At 57.9% G+C, this 18,565-nt stretch overlaps 1 protein-coding gene across 1 annotated transcript in view; it reads left to right on the forward strand.

The window, feature by feature from the left end:
* LOC135287324 (uncharacterized) overlaps positions 1-18,031 on the forward strand; it is a 51,681-nt gene extending 33,650 nt beyond the window's left edge. Inside the window, 12 exon segments of the mRNA XM_064400666.1 lie at positions 1-109; positions 661-722; positions 1,315-1,433; positions 1,903-1,945; positions 3,273-3,385; positions 9,364-9,497; positions 9,612-9,650; positions 9,791-9,825; positions 10,991-11,038; positions 12,226-12,456; positions 15,431-15,613; positions 17,944-18,031. Of these exon segments, the coding sequence (XP_064256736.1) occupies positions 1-109; positions 661-722; positions 1,315-1,433; positions 1,903-1,945; positions 3,273-3,385; positions 9,364-9,497; positions 9,612-9,650; positions 9,791-9,825; positions 10,991-11,038; positions 12,226-12,456; positions 15,431-15,604 (1,107 nt within the window). The 3' untranslated portion in view covers positions 15,605-15,613; positions 17,944-18,031.
* Positions 18,032-18,565: the final 534 nt, after the last annotated feature.

Here is an 18,565-nt window from a genome sequence, read left to right on the forward strand (position 1 = left end):
GGGGACCCCGAGATGGAGCAGAAGCTGAACCGGGTCCTGCGGGGCTGCGTCGAGAGCGGCGCCGCCAACCCCGTCAGCTCCATCCACGACCAGGGGGCTGGAGGGAATGGTGAGATTGGGGACTTTGGGGACATTTGGGGACATTTGGGGACATTGGGGACATTTGGGGACATTGGGGACATTGATGGGAACCCCGTCAGCTCCATCCACGACCAGGGGGCCGGGGGCAACGGTGAGATTGGGGACTTTGGGGACATTGAGAACCCCATCCATGATCGGGGGACCGGGGGCAACGGTGAGATTGGGGACTTTGGGGACATTTGGGGACATTTGGGGACATTGGGAGGTTGAGGACATTGGGGGACACCATGGGACCAGTCTGTGGTGCCAGTCTGATGTCCCCAACGCTGTCCCCACTGTCCCCAATGTCCCCAATGCCCCAATGTCCCCCAATGTCCCCAGTGTCCCCAATCCCCCCAATGTCCCCAATGTCCCCAGTGTCCCCAACATCCCCAATGTCCCCACTGTCCCCATTGTCCCCAATGTCCCTCTGGTGTCCCCAATGTCCCTCTGGTGTCCCCAATGTCCCCATTGTCCCCAATGTCCCTCTGGTGTCCCCCAATGTCCCCATTGTCCCCAATGTCCCTCTGGTGTCCCCAGGCAATGTCCTGAAGGAGATCTCGGAGCCGGCTGGAGCCGTCATCTACGCCAGCCGCTTCCAGGTGGGTGACACCCTGTCCCCAGGGTCCCCCCAATGTCCCTAATGTCCCCAGGGTCCCCAGGGTCCCCAATGTCCCCAAATCCCCAAAGCCTTTAACCCCTTCCATCCCGTGATGGCCGCCATTGCTGCCAATGGCCTTGGTGACACCTTGGTGACACCTTGGTGACACCTTGGTGGCCTTGGTGGCAGCTGGGTGGCCCCACCCTGAGTGTCCTGGGGCTGTGGGAGGGCTCTGAGTGTCCCCTTGTCCCCAAATCCCCAAGTCCCCAAAGCCTTTAACCCTTTCCATCCCGTGGTGTCACCGATGTCATTGGGTGGCACCTTGGTGGCCTTGGTGGCTCTGGTGACACCTTGGTGACTCCTTGGTGACATTGGTGGCAGCTGGGTGACCCCACCCTGAGCATCCTGGAGCTGTGGGAAGGCTCTGAGTGTCCCCAAATCCCCAAATCCCCAGATCCCCAAAGCCTTTAACCCCTTCCATCCCGTGATGGCCGCCATTGCTGCCAATGGCCCGGGTGACACTTTGGTGACACCTTGGTGGCATTGGTGACACCCTGGTGGCATTGGTGACACCCTGGTGACATCGGTGGCAGCTGGGGGACCCCACCCTGAGCATCCTGGAGCTGTGGGGGGCCGAGTACCAGGAGTCCAACGCGCTGCTGGTGCGGCCGGCGGCGCTGGCGCGGCTGCGGAGCCTGGCGGAGCGCGAGAGGTGTCCCCTGAGCGTGGTGGGGACAGTCACCGGGGACGGAAAGGTGACACCTTGGGGACATTGGGGACATCATTGGGGACATTGACAGGGCGAGAGGTGTCCCCTGAGCGTGGTGGGGACAGTCACCGGGGACGGAAAGGTGACACCTTGGGGACATTGGGGACATCATTGGGGACATTGACAGGGCGAGAGGTGTCCCCTGAGCGTGGTGGGGACGGTCACCGGGGACGGAAAGGTGACACCTTGGGGACATTGGGGACATCATTGGGGACATTGACAGGGCGAGAGGTGTCCCCTGAGCGTGGTGGGGACGGTCACCGGGGACGGCAAGGTGACACCTTGGGGACATTGGGGACATCATTGGGGACATTGGGAGTGCGAGAGGTGTCCCCCTGAGCGTGGTGGGGACAGTCACCGGGGACGGCAAGGTGACACCTTGGGGACATTGGGGACATTGGGAGTGCGAGAGGTGTCCCCTGAGCGTGGTGGGGACGGTCACAGGAGATGGCAAGGTGACATTGGGGACATTGGGGACATTGACAGGGCGAGAGGTGTCCCCTGAGCGTGGTGGGGACAGTCACCGGGGACGGAAAGGTGACATTGGGGACATTGGGGACATTGGGACATTGGGGGATTGGGGACATTGGGGGGATTGGGGACACTGGGGACATTGGGGACATTGGGGACGTTGGGGACGTTGGGGACATTTGGTGTTGAGTTTTGGGGTATTTTTTTGGGTGTTTCGGGGGTGATTTTTGGGTGGTTTTGGTGCTGGTTTGGGGCATTTCTGGGAATTTCCGGGGTCAAATTTTTGGGGTGGTTTTGGGGGTGATTTTTGGGTGTTTTTGGGTTGATTTTGGGGTAATTTTGGGGGTGTTTTTTGGATGGTTGCAGGGTTTCGGGGTGATTTTTGAGGTGTTTGCGATCATTTTTTGGGGGAATTTTTGGGGTGGTTTTGGGGTTGATTTTGGGGTTGATTTTGGGGTAATTTTTGGGGTGTTTTTGGGGTTCTGGGAGTGGTTTTGGGATGGTTTGGGTTGGTTTTTGGGTGTTTTGGGGCCAAAATTTTTGGGGTGTTTTGGGGCTAAATTTTTGGGTAATTTTTGGAGTGTTTTTTGGGGTTTGGGGGTGAATTTTTGGGTGTTTCGGGGGTGATTTTTGGGGTGATTTTTGGTTCTGTTTGGGGATTTTTGGGAATTTCTGGGGTGTTTTGGGGCCAAATTTTTGGGGTGGTTTTGGAGTTTTGGGGTGATTTTTGGGTTGTTTCTGATAATTTTTTGGGTAATTTTGGGGGTGGTTTTGGGGTGTTTTGGGGGTGATTTTTGGGGTGTTTTGGGGCCAAAATTTTGGGGTAATTTTTGGGGGTTTTTTTTTGGGATGGTTTCGGGTTTTGGGGGTGATTTTTGGGGTGATTTTTGGTGCTGTTTTGGGGCATTTCTGGGAATTTTTGGGGTGGTTTTGGGGTGGTTTTGGGGCCAAATTTTTGGGGTGGTTTTGGGGCGTTTGTGATCATTTTTTGGGGTAATTTTTAGGGATGTTTTTGGGTAATTTTTGGGGTGGTTTTGGGCTGTTTTTGGGGTGATTTGGGTTTATTTTTTGGTGCTGTTTCTGGGTATTTCTGGGCTGTTTTTGGGTTGGTTTTGTGAGGTGTTTTGCGTTCATTTTGGTGTATTTTTGTGCTGTTTTGGGCTGGTTTGGGAGGTTTTGGGGTGTTTTGGGGTATTTTTGGGGTGTTTTGGGTTTATTTTTTGGTGCTGTTTTTGGGTATTTCTGGGCTGGTTTTGGGCTGGTTTTGGGGTGTTTTTGGGGTGCTTTGGGCTGATTTCGGGGTGCCCCCAGATCGTGCTGGTCGATGACCTGGCCTCGCCGGTGCCGAGGGGGGGGTCCACGCGGGGCTCCCCACCCCCGTCAACCTGGAGCTGGAGTGGGTGCTGGGCAAGATGCCCCAGAAGGTGAGGGGGGACCCCAAAAACCGACCCGGAATTGGGGGGGACAGCCCGAAATGGGACCCCAAAAACCGACCCGGAATTGGGGGGGACACCCTGAAATGGGACCCCAAAAACTGACCCGGAATTGGGGGGGACAGCCCGAAACGGGACCCCAAAAACCGACCCGGAATTTGGGGGGGACAGCCCGAAATGGGACCCAAAAACCGACCCGGAATTGGGGGGGACAGCCCGAAACGGGACTCCAAAAACTCACCTGGAATTTGGGGGGAACGCCCCGAAACGGGACCCCAAAAATGGCCCTAAAATTTAGGGGGAGTGCTCTGAAATGGGACCCCAAAAATGGCCCGAAAATTGGGGAGAATATCCTGAAATGGGACCCCAAAACCGACCCAGAATTGGGGGGGACACCCGAAACGGGACCCCAAAAATGGCCCTAAAATTGGGGGAACGCCCCAAAATGGGACCCCAAAAGGTGAGGGGGGACCCCAAAAACTGACCCGAAATTTGGAGGGGATGCCCCAGTATGGGAACCTAAAAATGGCCCCAAAACTTGGGGCATGCCCAAAATGTGACCTCAAAAATAGCCTTAAAATTTGGGGGGGACACCCCAAAACGGGACCCCAAAAACTGACCTGGAATTGGGGGAGAGCACCCCGAAATGGGACCCCAAAAATGGCCCAAAATTGGGGGAAAGATTCCAAAAAAGGGACCATAAAAGTTGAGCAGAGACTCCAAAAATGGCCCAAAATTTGGGGAAAAGACTCCAAAATGGGACCCCAAAGGTGAGGGGGGACCCCAAAAACTGACCCGAAAATTGGGGGGGGACACCCCAAAATGGGACCCCAAAAATGGCCCCAAAACTGGGGGGAAGACTCAAAAATGGGACCCCAAAAACTGACGTGAAAATTGGGGGGAACGCCTAAACGGACCCCAAAAATGGCCCAAAAATTGGGGAGAACACCTGAAATGGGACCCCTAAATGGCCCGAAATTTGGGGGGAAGACCCCGAAACAGGACCCGAAAAATGGCCCAAAATTTGGGGGGAACGCCCCGAAACGGGACCCCAAAACTGACCTGGAATTGGGGGGACACCCCGAAAGGGGACCCCAAAAAGGGACCTGAAATTGGGGGGGGAAGACTCCAAAAAAGGGACCCCAAAAGTTGAGCAGAGACCCCAAAAATGGCCCTAAAATTGAGGGGGACACCCAAAATGGGAGCCCAAAATGACCCCAAAATTGGGGGGAAAGACCCGAAATGGGACCCCAAAATGTGACCCCAAAAGGTGAGGGGAGACCCCAAAAACTGACCCGAAATTTGGAGGAGATGCCTCAAATGGGACCCCAAAAATGGCCCCAAAATTTGGGGGAAAGACCCAAAATTGGACCCCAAAAACTGACCTGAAATTGGGGGGGACACCCCAAAACGGGACCCAAAAATGGCCCCAAAATTTGGGGGAAAGACCCAAAATGTGACCCCAAAAATAGTCCCAGAATTGGGGGGAAGACTCCAAAAAAGGACCCCGAAAAGGGACCCCAAAAGGTGAGCAGGGACCCCAAAAATGGCCCCAAAATTTGGGGGGAAAGACCCAAAATGTGACCCCAAAATTTGGGGGAAGAGTCCAAAAAAGGGACCCCAAAAGGTGAGGGGGGACCCCAAAAACTGACCCGAAATTTGGAGGGGATACCCCAAAATGGGAACCTCAAAAATGGCCCCAAAATTGGGGGGGGACGCCCCAAAATGTGACCCCAAAATTTGGGGGAAGAGTCCAAAAAAGGACCCCAAAAAGTGAGCAGGGACCCCAAAATGGCCCTAAAATTTGGGGGGAAAGACCCAAAATGTGACCCAAAAATGGCCCCAAAAATGGGGGAAGACCCAAAAAAGGGACCCAAAATTTGAGCAGGGACCCCAAAAACCAACCCGAAATTTGGAGGGTATGCCCTGAAATAGGACCCCAAAAATCGCCCCAAAATTTGGGGAAAAGACCCAAAATGGGACCCCAAAAATGGCCCCAAAATTTGGGGGAAAAGACCCAAAATTGGGACCCCAAAACCCGACCCAAAATTTGGGGGGTGATGCCCCAAAATGGGGAGCCCCAAATTTGAGCTTTTCCCCCCATTTTTGGGGTACCCCAAAAAATCAAATCCCCAAAAATTGGAATCCCCAAATTTTTAATTCCCCCAAATTTTTGACCCCAAATTTTTTTTTTTTTTGGGGGGGGGACACCTCCAAATTTGAGTTTTTCCGCCCAAATTTTTGGGGTCCCCCCATCCTTTTGGGGTCCTCCTGGATAATTTTTGGGGTCTCCCCAATTTTTGAAATCCCCAGACCCAAAAACTGAATCCCCAAAAATCAAATCCCAAAAATTTTGACACCAAATTTTTTTGGGGGACCCCAAATTTGACCTTTTCCACCCAAATTTTTGGGGTCCCCCTGATGATTTTGGGGTCCCTGATGGTTTTTAGGGTCCCCAGTGCGTTTTTTGGGTCCCTGATGCCATTTTTGGGGTCCCCGATGCATTTTTGGGGTCCCCGATGCCGTTTTTGGGTCCTCGATGCCATTTTTGGGGTCCCAATGCCATTTTTGGGGTCCCCGATCCCGTTTTTGGGTTCCCGATGCCATTTTTGGGGTCCCCGATGCCATTTTTGGGGTCTCTGATGCCATTTTTGGGGTCCCCAATGCCGTTTTTTGGGTCCTTGATGCCATTTTTGGGGTCCCTGATGATGGTTTTTGGGGTTTCTGGGTGTTTTTGGGGTCCCCAGTGCCGTTTTTGGGATCCCCATGCCGTTTTTGGGGTCCTCAATGCGTTTTTGGGGTCGCTGATGATTGTTTTTTTGGGTTCCTGGGTAATTTTTGGGTCCCTGGGTGTTTTTGGGGTCCTCAATGCCATTTTTGGGGTCCCTAATGCCATTTTTGGGTTCCCCGATGCCGTTTTTGGGGTCTCTGGGTGTTTTTGGGGTCCCCGATGCGTTTTTGGGGTCCCTGATGCGTTTTTGGGGTCCTGGGTGTTTTTGGGGTCCCCGATGCCATTTTTGGGTCTCTGATGCCATTTTTGGGTCCCTGATGATGGTTTTTGGGCTTTCTGGGTATTTTTGGGGTCCCGATGCGTTTTTGGGGTCCCGATGCCGTTTTTGGGGTCCCCGATGCCATTTTTGGGGTCCCCGATGCTATTTTTGGGGTCCCCGATGCTGTTTTAGGGTCCCTGATGATGTTTTTTTGGGTCCCTGGGTATTATTGGGGTCCCAGTGCCATTTTTGGGGTCTCGATGCCCTTTTCGGGGTCCCCAAAGCCGCTTTTTGGGGTCCCCAGTGCCATTTTTGGCTGTCCCCGATGCGTTTTTGGGGTCCTGATGGATTTTGGGGTCCCCGATGCTGTTTTTGGGGTCCTCGATGCCATTTTCGGGGTCCCCGATGCCGTTTTTGGGGTCCCTGATGATGGTTTTTTGGGTCCCTGGGTGTTTTCGGGGTCCCTGATGCCATTTTCGGGGTCCCCGATGCCGTTTTTGGGGTCCTGATGATGGTTTTTTGGGTCCCTGGGTAATTTTGGGGTCCCTGGGTTGTGTTTGGGGTCCCGATGCCGTTTTTGGGGTCCCCGATGCCGTTTTTGGGGTCCCTAATGCCGTTTTTGGGGTCCCTGATGATGTTTTTTGGGTCCTGATGGATTTTGGGGTCTCCGATGCCGTTTTTGGGGTCCCCGATGCCATTTTTGGGGTCCCTGATGCATTTTTGGGGTCCCCAATGCGTTTTGGGGTCCTCGATGCCATTTTTGGGGTCCCCAATGCGTTTTTTGGGGTCCCCGCTGCGTATTTGGGGTCCCTGATGATGTTTTTTTGGGTCCCTGATGATGGTTTTTGGGGTTTTTGGGTATTTTTGGGGTCCCTGATGCATTTTTTGGGGTCCCTGATGATGGTTTTTGGGCTTTCTGGGTATTTTTGGGGTCCCCGATGCAGTTTTTTGGGGTCCCCATGCCGTTTTTTGGGGTCCCCGATGCATTTTTGGGGTCCCCGATGCTATTTTTGGGGTCCCCGATGCTGTTTTAGGGTCCTGATGATGGTTTTTGGGGTTTCTTGGGTATTTTTGGGTCCCGATGCGTTTTTGGGGTCCCATGCGTTTTTGGGGTCCCGATGCCATTTTTGGGGTCCCGATGCTATTTTTGGGGTCCCGATGCTGTTTTAGGGTCCCTGATGATGTTTTTTTGGGGTCCTGGGTATTATTGGGGTCCCAGTGCCATTTTTGGGGTCCTCGATGCCCTTTTCGGGGTCCCCAAAGCCGTTTTTGGGGTCCCCAGTGCCATTTTTGGCTGTCCCGATGCCGTTTTTGGGGTCCCTGATGGATTTTGGGGTCCCCGAGCTGTTTTTGGGGTCCTCGATGCCATTTTCGGGGTCCCCGATGCGTTTTTGGGGTCTGATGATGGTTTTTGGGTCCCTGGGTGTTTTCGGGGTCCTGATGCCATTTTCGGGGTCCCGATGCAGTTTTTGGGGTCCTGATGATGGTTTTTTGGGTCCTGGGTAATTTTGGGGTCCTGGGTGTTTTTTGGGGTCCCGATGCGTTTTTGGGGTCCCCGATGCGTTTTTGGGGTCCTAATGCGTTTTTGGGGTCCCTGATGATGTTTTTTGGGTCCCTGATGGATTTTGGGGTCTCGATGCCGTTTTGGGGTCCCGATGAATTTGGGGTCCTGATGCATTTTGGGTCCCATGCCGTTTTTGGGGTCCTCGATGCATTTTGGGGTCCCAATGCGTTTTTGGGGTCCAGCTGAGTATTTGGGGTCCTGTGATGTTTTTTGGGGTCCTGATGATGGTTTTTGGGGTTTTTGGGTATTTTTGGGGTCCTGATGCATTTTTGGGGTCCTGATGATGGTTTTGGGCTTTCTGGGTATTTTTGGGGTCCCGATGCGTTTTGGGGTCCCATGCCGTTTTTGGGGTCCCCGATGCATTTTTTGGGGTCCCGATGCTATTTTTGGGGTCCCGATGTGTTTTAGGGTCCTGATGATGGTTTTTGGGTTTCTGGGTATTTTTGGGGTCCCCGATGCGTTTTTGGGGTCCCCCATGCGATTTTTGGGGTCCCCGATGCCTTTTTGGGTCCCCGATGCTATTTTTGGGGTCCCCGATGCTGTTTTAGGGTCCCTGATGATGTTTTTTTGGGTCCCTGGGTATTATGGGGTCCCAGTGCCTTTTTGGGGTCCTCGATGCCCTTTTCGGGGTCCCAAAGCGTTTTTGGGGTCCCAGTGCATTTTTGGCTGTCCCGATGCGTTTTTGGGGTCCCTGATGGATTTTGGGGTCCTCGATGCTGTTTTTGGGGTCCTCGATGCATTTTCGGGGTCCCCGATGCCGTTTTGGGGTCCTGATGATGGTTTTTTGGGTCCCTGGGTGTTTTCGGGGTCCTGATGCATTTTCGGGGTCCCCGATGCGTTTTTTGGGGTCCCTGATGATGGTTTTTTGGGTCCTGGGTAATTTTGGGGTCCCTGGGTGTTTTTGGGGTCCCCGATGCGTTTTTTGGGGTCCCGATGCGTTTTTGGGGTTCCTAATGCCGTTTTTGGGTCCCTGATGATGTTTTTTGGGTCCTGATGGATTTTGGGTCTCCGATGCGTTTTTTGGGGTCCCGATGCCATTTTTTGGGTCCCTGATGCCATTTTTGGGGTCCCAATGCGTTTTTGGGGTCCTCGATGCAATTTTGGGGTCCCCATGGTTTTTGGGGTCCCGCTGCGTATTTGGGGTCCTGATGATGTTTTTTTGGGTCCTGATGATGTTTTTGGGGTCCCTGAGGGATTTTGGGGTCCCTGATGCCGTTTTCAGGGTCCCTGATGGATTTTGGGGTCCCCGATGCCGTTTTTGGGGTCCCCAATGCCGTTTTCGGGGTCTGGGTGTTATTTGGGTCCCTGGGAGTTTTTTGGGGTCCCTCCTGATGGATTTTGAGGGTCCTGATGATGGTATTTGGGATCCTGATGCGTTTTTGGGGTCCCTCCTGAACGTGTTTTGGGGTCCCCAGGAGTTCCACCTGTCGCGGCCGGGCGCTGCCGCGGCGCCCCCTGAGCCTGCCCCCGGGGCTGGGGCTAGCGCGCGGCGCTCGAGAGAGGGTGCTGAGGCTGCAGGCCGTGGCCAGCAAGAGGTACTCACAACAAGGTCAGTGACACCTGTGTTGTCACCTGTGTGTCAACCTGTGTCACCTGTCTGTGTCACCTGTGTCACCTCTGTTACCCCCAATGTCACCCCAATGTCACCCCTGTGTGAGCCCAGCCCCGGCCGTGGCCAGCAAGAGGTACCTCACCAACAAAGGTGAGAGTGTCACCTGTGTGTCACTGTGTGTTACCTGTGTGTGTCACCTGAGTGTCACCTGTGAGTTTACCTGTGTGTGTCACCTGTGTCACCCTGTGTCACCTGAATGTCACCCCTGTGTCACCCCTGTGTGAGCCCAGCCCCGGCCGTGGCCAGCAAGAGGTACTCTTACAAGGTGAGTGACACACCTGTCACCTGTGTGTCACCTGTGTGTCACCTGTGTGTCACCTCTGTTACCTGTCAACCTGTCTGTGTCACCTGTCTCTCCCTGTGTCACCCCTGTGTCACCCCTGTGTCACCTGTGTGTCACCCCAATGTCACCTGTGTCACCCCAATGTCACCCTGTGTGACCCCAACCCCGGCCGTGGCCAGCAAGAGGTACCTCACCAACAAGGTCAGTGACACACCTGTCACCTGTGTGTCACCTGTCACCTGTGTCACCTGTGTCACCCCTGTGTCACCTGTGTCACCCCAATGTCACCTGTGTCACCCCTGTGTCACCCCTGTGTAATCCCAACCCACCCCAACCCCGGCCGTGGCCAGCAAGAGGTACCTCACCAACAAGGTGAGTGACACACCTGTCACCTGTGTGTGTCACTTGTGTGTCACCTCTGTTACCTGTCACCTGTCTGTGTCACCTGTCTCTCCCCTGTGTCACCCCTGTGTCACCTGTGTCACCCCAATGTCACCCCTGTGTGATCCCAACCCAACCCGACCCCGGCCGTGGCCAGCAGAGGTACCTCACCAACAAGGTCAGTGACACACCTGTGACCTGTGTGTGTCACCTCTGTGTCACCCTGTCTGTGTCACCTGTGTCACCCCTGTGTCACCTGTCACCTGTCTGTGTCACCCCAATGTCACCTGTGTCACCCCAAGTCACCCTGTGTGATCCAAACCACCCAACCCCGGCCGTGGCCAGCAAGAGGTACCTCACCAACAAGGTCAGTGTGTCATCTGTGTCACCTGTGTGTCACCTCAGTGTCACCTGTGTCACCTGTGTGTCACCTCTGTTACTGTCATCTGTCTGTGTCACCCCTGTGTCACCCCAATGTCACCTGTGTCACCTGTGTGTCACCTCTGTTACCTGTCATCTGTCTGTGTCACCCCTGTGTCACCTGTGTGTCACCCCAATGTCACCTGTGTGACCCCACTGTCACCCCTGTGTGATCCCAACCCAACCCGACCCCGGCCGTGGCCAGCAAGATGTACCTCACCAACAAGGTCAGTGACACCTCAATGTCACCTCAGTGTCACCTCTGTGTCACCTCTCTGTCACCTGTGTGTGTCACCTGTGTCACCTCTGTTACCCCAATGTCACCCCAATGTCAACCCTGTGTGAGCCCAACCCGACCCCGGCCGTGGCCAGCAAGAGGTACCTCACCAACAAGGTGAGAGTGTCACCTGTGTGTGTCACCTCTGTGTCACCTGTCCGTCACACCTGTCCCCTGTGTGACCCCTGTGTCACCTCAGCACCACCACTCGGTGCCACCTGTGCCACCCGGCACCTGTGCCACCGCACCCATGGCCCCAGTGTCACCTTGATGTCCCCATTAAAGTCCCAAATCCCCCAGTGTCCCCATGTCCACACTGTCCCCAGTGTCCCAAATCCCCCAAGTCCCCCAATGTCCCCCATGTCCCCCATGTCCACATGTCCCCTCACTGTCCCCCATGTCCCCATGTCCCCAATGTCCCCAATGCCCCCAATCCCCCCCAATGCCCCAATGCCTCATTCCCCCAATCCCAATCCCCCAATCCCCCAATGCCCCCAATGCCCTCAATTCCCCCATTCCCAAGTCCACCCAATCCCCCAATTCCCCAATGCCCTCAATTCCCCAATGCCCCAATCCCCCCATCCCCCAATGCCCCAATGCCCTCAATTCCCCCAATGTCCCCAATCCCCCCAATCCCCCAATGCCCCCAATGCCTCCAATTCCCTCACAAGTCCCCAATCCCCCAATCCCCCCAATGCCCCCAATGCCCTCAATTCCCCCAATGTCCCCCAATCCCCCCATCCCCCAATGCCCCCAATGCCCTCAATTCCCCAATTCCCCAAATGTCCCCAATGTCCCCAGTCGCCCCAATGCCCCCAATCCCCCCAATCCCCCCAATCCCTCCAATGTCCCCAATCCCCCCAATGTCCCCAGTGTCCCCAATGTCCCCAGTGTCCCCAGTGTCCCCAATGTCCCCAATGTCCCAATGTCCCAATGTCCCCAATCCCCCAATCCCCCCAATCCCCCCAATGTCCCAATCCCCCCAATCCCCCAATCCCCATGTCCCCAGTGTCCCAGTGTCCCCAGTGTCCCCAATATCCCCAATCCCCCCCAATGTCCCCAATGTCCCCAATCCCCCCAATCCCCCAATGTCCCCAATGCCCCAATCCCCCTGATGTCCCCAATGTCCCCAGTGTCCCTCAGTGTCCTCAATGTCCCCAATCCCCCCCAATGTCCCCAATGTCCCCAATGTCCCCAATGCCCCCAGTGTCCCCAAACCCCCAATGCCCCCAATGTCCCCAATGTCCCCAATGTCCCCAATGCCCCAGTGTCCCCAGTGTCCCCTCACTGTCCCGTGTCCCCAGGTGGACCGCTCGGTGACGGGGCTGGTGGCCCAGCAGCAGTGCGTGGGTCCCCTGCACACGCCGCTGGCCGACGTGGCCGTGGTGGCCCTGTCCCCGTTCGGGGACACCGGCGCGGCCACGGCCATCGGCGAGCAGCCGCTCAAGGGGCTGCTGGACCCCGCGGCCGGCGCGCGGCTGGCGCTGGCCGAGGCCCTCACCAACCTGGTGTTCGCCAGGGTGACACACCTCAAGGTGGCACTTGGGGACATCGGGGGACATCGGGACACTGGGGACAATTGGGGGGTTTGGGGACACTGGGGTTACTGGGGACATTGGGGGACATGGGGACATGGGGCGCTGGCCGAGGCCCTCACCAACCTGGTGTCGCCAGGGTGACGCACCTCAAGGTGGCACTTGGGGACATCGGGGACATCGGGGACAATGGGGAGGTTCTGGGGGTTTGGGGACACTGGGGTTACTGGGGACATGGGGGACATGGGGACATGGGGCGCTGGCCGAGGCCCTCACCAACCTGGTGTTCGCCAGGGTGACGCACCTCAAGGTGGCACTTGGGGACACTGGGGACATTGGGGACATTGGGGAGGTTCAGGGGGTTTGGGGTTATTTGGGACATTGGGGACATTGGGGTTACTGGGGACACTGGGGACATGGGGCGCTGGCCGAGGCCCTCACCAACCTGGTGTTCGCCAGGGTGACGCACCTCAAGGTGGCACTTGGGACATCGGGGACACTGGGGACATCGGGGAGGTTCAGGGGATTTGGGGTTATTTGGGATATTTGGGACATTTGGGACACTGGGGACACTGGGGACAGGGGCGGCTGGCCGAGGCCCTCACCAACCTGATGTTCACACGGGTGACACACCTCAAGGTGGCACTTGGGGACATCGGGGACATTGGGGACATCGGGGACATTGGGGACATTGGGGAGGTTCTGGGGTTTGGGGACACTGGGGTTACTGGGGACATGGGGGACTGGGGGGTTTGGGATGTTGGGGGGTTTGGGGACATTGGGGACACTGGGGACATTGGGGACACGGGGCGCTGGCCGAGGCCCTCACCAACCTGGTGTTCGCACGGGTCACGCACCTCAAGGTGGCACTTGGGGACATCGGGGACAATGGGGACATTGGGGAGGTTCGGGGCCTTTGGGGTTATTTGGGACATTGGGGACATCGGGGACATCAGGGACAATGGGGACATTGGGGAGGTTTGGGGATTTGAGGGATTTGGGATTTTTAGGGATTTTTGGGACATTTGGGACATTGGGGACACGGGGCACTGGCGAGGCCCTCACCAACCTGGTGTTCGCACGGGTGACACACCTCAAGGTGGCACTTGGGGACACTGGGGACACTGGGGAGGTTGGGATATTGGGGGGCTTTGGGGTTACTGGGACATTGGGACACTGGGGACACTGGGGACACTGGGGACACTGGGGACAGGGGGCGCTGGCCGAGGCCCTCACCAACCTGGTGTTCGCACGCGTGACACAGCTCAAGGTGGCACTGGGGACATCGGGGACATTGGGGACATCTGGGGTGTTGGGGGGATTTGGGGTTATTGGGACACTGGGGACATGGGGACATTGGGGACACTGGGGCATTGGGGACGTTGGGGACATCAAGGGGGTTCAGGGGATTTGGGGATTTTTGGGATATTGGGGACATTGGGGACATTGAGGGGGTGTGGGGACACTGGGGTTACTGGGGCATTGGGGACATTGGGGGGGTTTGGGACATTTGGACATTTGGGGATTTTTGGGACATTGGGGACAATGAGGGGGTGTGGGACACTGGGGACATTGGGGGGGGTTTGGACATTTGGGATATTTGGGGATTTTTGGGGACATGGGGACATTGAGGGGGTGTGGGGACATGGGGACATTGGGGACATTGAGGGGGTGTGGGGACACTGGGTTACTGGGGCATTGGGGACATTGGGGGGGTTTGGGACATTTGGGATTTTTGGGGATTTTTGGGGATTTTTGGGACATTGGGGACACGGGGGGTTGGGGACATTGTGGGTGGGGGTGGCGGCAGGGGGAGGTGACAGGCGGGGACACTGACCTGTCCCCTCCCCCACCTCTGTCTCTCTCTCTGTGTCCCCTTTGATTGTCCTCTGTGTGTCCCCAATGTCCCCAATCCCCCCCAATGTCCCCAATGTCCCCAATGTCCCCTCTGTCCCTTTTGTCCCCACTGTCCCTCTGCCCCCTGTGTCCCCTCTGTCCTCTCTGTCCCCAATGCCCCCAATCCCCCCACTGTCCCCTGTCCCTGTGTCCCATGTCCCCAATGTCCCCAATGTCCCCAATCCCCCGCTGTCCCCCATGCCCCCGGTGTCCCCTTGCTGTCCCTGTGTCCCCATGTCCTCCGTGTCCCCAATCCCCCCAATGTCCCCACTCTCCCCTGTGTCCTCATGTCCCCCTCTGTCCCCGGTGTCCCCTTGCTGTCCCCGTTGTCCCCCCGTGTCCCCATATCATCTGTCCCCGTTGTCCCCCGTGTCCCTGTGTCCCCATGTCCCCTTGCTGTCCCCTGTGTCCCCCATGTCCCCAATGCCCCCAATCCCCGCAATGTCCCCTGGCCCCTCTGTCCCCTGTGTCCCTGGTGTCCCCTGTCTGGTGTCCCCTGTGTCCCATGTCCCCGCTCTCCCTGTTGTCCCCGTGTCCCCCATGTCCCCTTGCTGTCCCCGTGTCCCCTGTGCCCCCTGTGTCCCCTGTTCCCCCTGTGTCCCCTGTCTGGTGTCCCGTGTCCCCATGTCCCCAATCCCCCCAATGTCCCCAATCCCTGTAATGTCCCCGTGTCCCCCGCCTGTCCCCCTGTCCCTGTGTCCCCGTGTCCCCCCGTGTCCCCTGTCCCTGTGTCCCCGTGTCCCCCCGTGTCCCCGTGTCCCCAATCCCCCCAATGTCCCCAATCCCTGTAATGTCCCCTTGCTGTCCCCATGTCCTCTGTCCCCGTGTCCCTGTCCCTGTGTCCCCAATGCCCGCAATGTCCCCCGTGTCCCTGTCCGTGTCCCCTTTCTGTCCCCGTGTCCCCGTGTCCCTCCGTGTCCCCGTGTCCCTGTCCCTGTGTCCCCAATGCCCGCAATGTCCCCTGTGTCCCCGTGTCCCCATGTCCCCTTTCTGTCCCCGTGTCCCTGTCCGTGTCCCCCCATGTCCCGTGTCCCCCTGTGTCCCCGTGTCCCCTTGCTGTCCCCGTCGCTGTCCCCAGGACGTGAAGTGCTCGGGCAATTGGATGTGGGGCTCCAAGCTGGGCTCCGAGGGCGGGGCGCTGGTGACCGCGTGTGGACGCGCTGGTGGTGGCCCTGCGCCACCTGGGCGTGGCCATCGACGGCGGCAAAGGACTCGCTCAGCATGGCGGCCCGCGTGGGGACGGACACCGTGATGGCACCTGGTGACAATGGGGACAACGCTGGGGACACTGGGGGATTGGGGACACTGGGGGGATTGGGGACATTGGGGGATTGGGGACATTGGGGACATTGGGGACTCGCTCAGCATGGCGGCCAGAGTGGGGGACGGACACCGTCATGACACCTGGTGACAATGGGGACAACGCTGGGGACAACGGGGGGATTGGGACATTGGGGCATTGGGGACTCGCTCAGCATGGCGGCCGCGTGGGGACAGACACCGTCATGAACCTGGTGACAGCGGGGGACATTGCTGGGGGACACTGGGGACATTGGGGACATTGGGGACACTGGGGGGATTGGGGACACTGGGGGATTGGGGACACTGGGACACTGGGGGGATTGGGGACATTGGGGACATTGGGGACTCGCTCAGCATGGCGGCCCGCGTGGGCACCGACACTGTGATGGCACCTGGTGACAGTGGGGACAACGGGGACAACGGGGGATTGGGGACATTGGGGACATGGGGGATTGGGGACACTGGGGACTGGGGGATTGGGGACATCGGGGACATCGGGGACATTGGGGACACCAGAGGGGACATTGGGGACACTGGGGACATTGGGGACTCGCTCAGCATGGCGGCCCACGTGGGGACAGACACCGTGATGGCACCTGGTGACAATGGGGACCTGGGGACTTGGGGACACTGGGGGATTGGGGACACTGGGGACAGTGGGGACACCAGGTGACCCTGCTGTGACCCTGAGGTGACGCAGGTGACACCGATGGCACCCAGGTGACCCTGGTGTGACCCTGAGGTGACGCAGGTGACACTGATGGCACCCAGGTGACCCTGGTGTGACCCGGAGGTGACGCAGGTGACACCGATGGCACCCAGGTGACCGTGGTGTGACCCTGAGGTGACGCAGGTGACACCGATGGCACCCAGGTGACCCTGGTGTGACCCTGAGGTGACGCAGGTGACACTGATGGCACCAGGTGACCCTGGTGTGACCCTGAGGTGACGCAGGTGACACTGATGACACCCAGGTGACCTGGTGTGACCCTGAGGTGACGCAGGTGACACTGATGGCACCCAGGTGACCCTGGTGTGACCCTGAGGTGACGCAGGTGACACTGATGGCACCCAGGTGACCCTGGTGTGACCCGGAGGTGACACAGGTGACACTGATGGCACCCAGGTGACCGTGGTGTGACCCTGAGGTGACGCAGGTGACACTGATGGCACCCAGGTGACCCTGGTGTGACCCTGAGGTGACGCAGGTGACACCGATGGCACCCAGGTGACCCTGTGTGACCCTGAGGTGAGCAGGTGACACCGATGGCACCCAGGTGACCCTGGTGTGACCCTGAGGTGACGCAGGTGACACCGATGGCACCCAGGTGACCGTGGGGTGACCCTGAGGTGACGCAGGTGACACCGATGGCACCCAGGTGACCCTGGTGTGACCCTGAGGTGACGCAGGTGACACCGATGGCACCCAGGTGACCCTGGTGTGACCCTGAGGTGACGCAGGTGACACCGATGGCACCCAGGTGACCTGGTGTGACCCTGAGGTGACGCAGGTGACACCGATGGCACCCAGGTGACCCTGGTGTGACCCTGAGGTGACGCAGGTGACACCGATGGCACCCAGGTGACCCTGGTGTGACCCTGAGGTGACGCAGGTGACACCGATGGCACCCAGGTGACCCTGCTGTGACCCTGAGGTGACGCAGGTGACACCGATGGCACCCAGTGACCCCTGGGGTGACCCTGAGGTGACCCAGGTGACACCGATGGCACCCAGGTGACCCTGCTGTGACCCTGAGGTGACGCAGGTGACACCGATGGCACCCAGGTGACCGTGGTGTGACCCTGAGGTGACCCCAGGTGACACCGATGGCACCCAGGTGACCGTGGTGTGACCCCTGAGGTGACCCAGGTGACACCGATGGCACCCAGGTGACCCCTGCTGTGACCCTGAGGTGACGCAGGTGACACCGATGGCACCCAGGTGACCGTGGGGTGACCCTGAGGTGACGCAGGTGACAACCGATGGCACCCAGGTGACCCTGGTGTGACCCTGAGGTGACGCAGGTGACACCGATGGCACCCAGGTGACCGTGGGGTGACCCTGAGGTGACGCAGGTGACACCGATGGCACCCAGGTGACCGTGGGGTGACCCGGAGGTGACGCAGGTGACACCGATGGCACCCAGGTGACCGTGGTGTGACCCTGAGGTGACCCAGGTGACACCGATGGCACCCAGGTGACCCTGGTGTGACCCTGAGGTGACGCAGGTGACACTGATGGCACCCAGGTGACCGTGGTGTGACCCGTGGTGTCCCCCCGTCCCGCAGGCGCCCTGGTGATCTCGGCGTACGCCGTGTGCCCCGACGTCACCCGCCACCGTCACCCCCCGACCCTCAAGTGTCCCGACGACGGAGGTGAGGGGACACGGGGACACTGGGGGGACACGGGGACACTGGGGACAATGGGGGACACCTGGGGGGACACACCTGGGGGACACTGGGACACACCTGGGGGACACACCTGGGACACGGGGACACTGGGGGGACACGGGGACACCTGGGGACACCTGGACACACCTGGGGACATTGGGGACACTGGGGGGACACGGGGGACAAGTGGGGGGACACACCTGGGACGTTGGGGACACCCTGGGGACATTGGGGGCACACCTGGGGACACTTTGGGGACATTCTGGGGACACTTTGGTGGACACTTTGGGTGACACTTTGGGGTCCCAGGTGGGCTTTGGTGTCCCCAGGTGTGGCTTGGCTCTGTTTGGGGCCATTTTTGGGTCAATTTCCTCTATTTTAGGTCAATTTCCCCCATTTTTGGGTCCATTTTTGGTCAAGTTCTTCCATTTTCGGGTCCATTTTTGAGTCCATTTTTGAGTCCATTTCTCCCATTTTTGGGTCCATTTTTGGGACATTTCTCCACATTTTTGAGTCAATT

Source organism: Passer domesticus, chromosome 29 (genome assembly GCF_036417665.1).
Source record: "Passer domesticus isolate bPasDom1 chromosome 29, bPasDom1.hap1, whole genome shotgun sequence".
In the NCBI taxonomy this organism is placed as follows: domain Eukaryota; kingdom Metazoa; phylum Chordata; class Aves; order Passeriformes; family Passeridae; genus Passer; species Passer domesticus.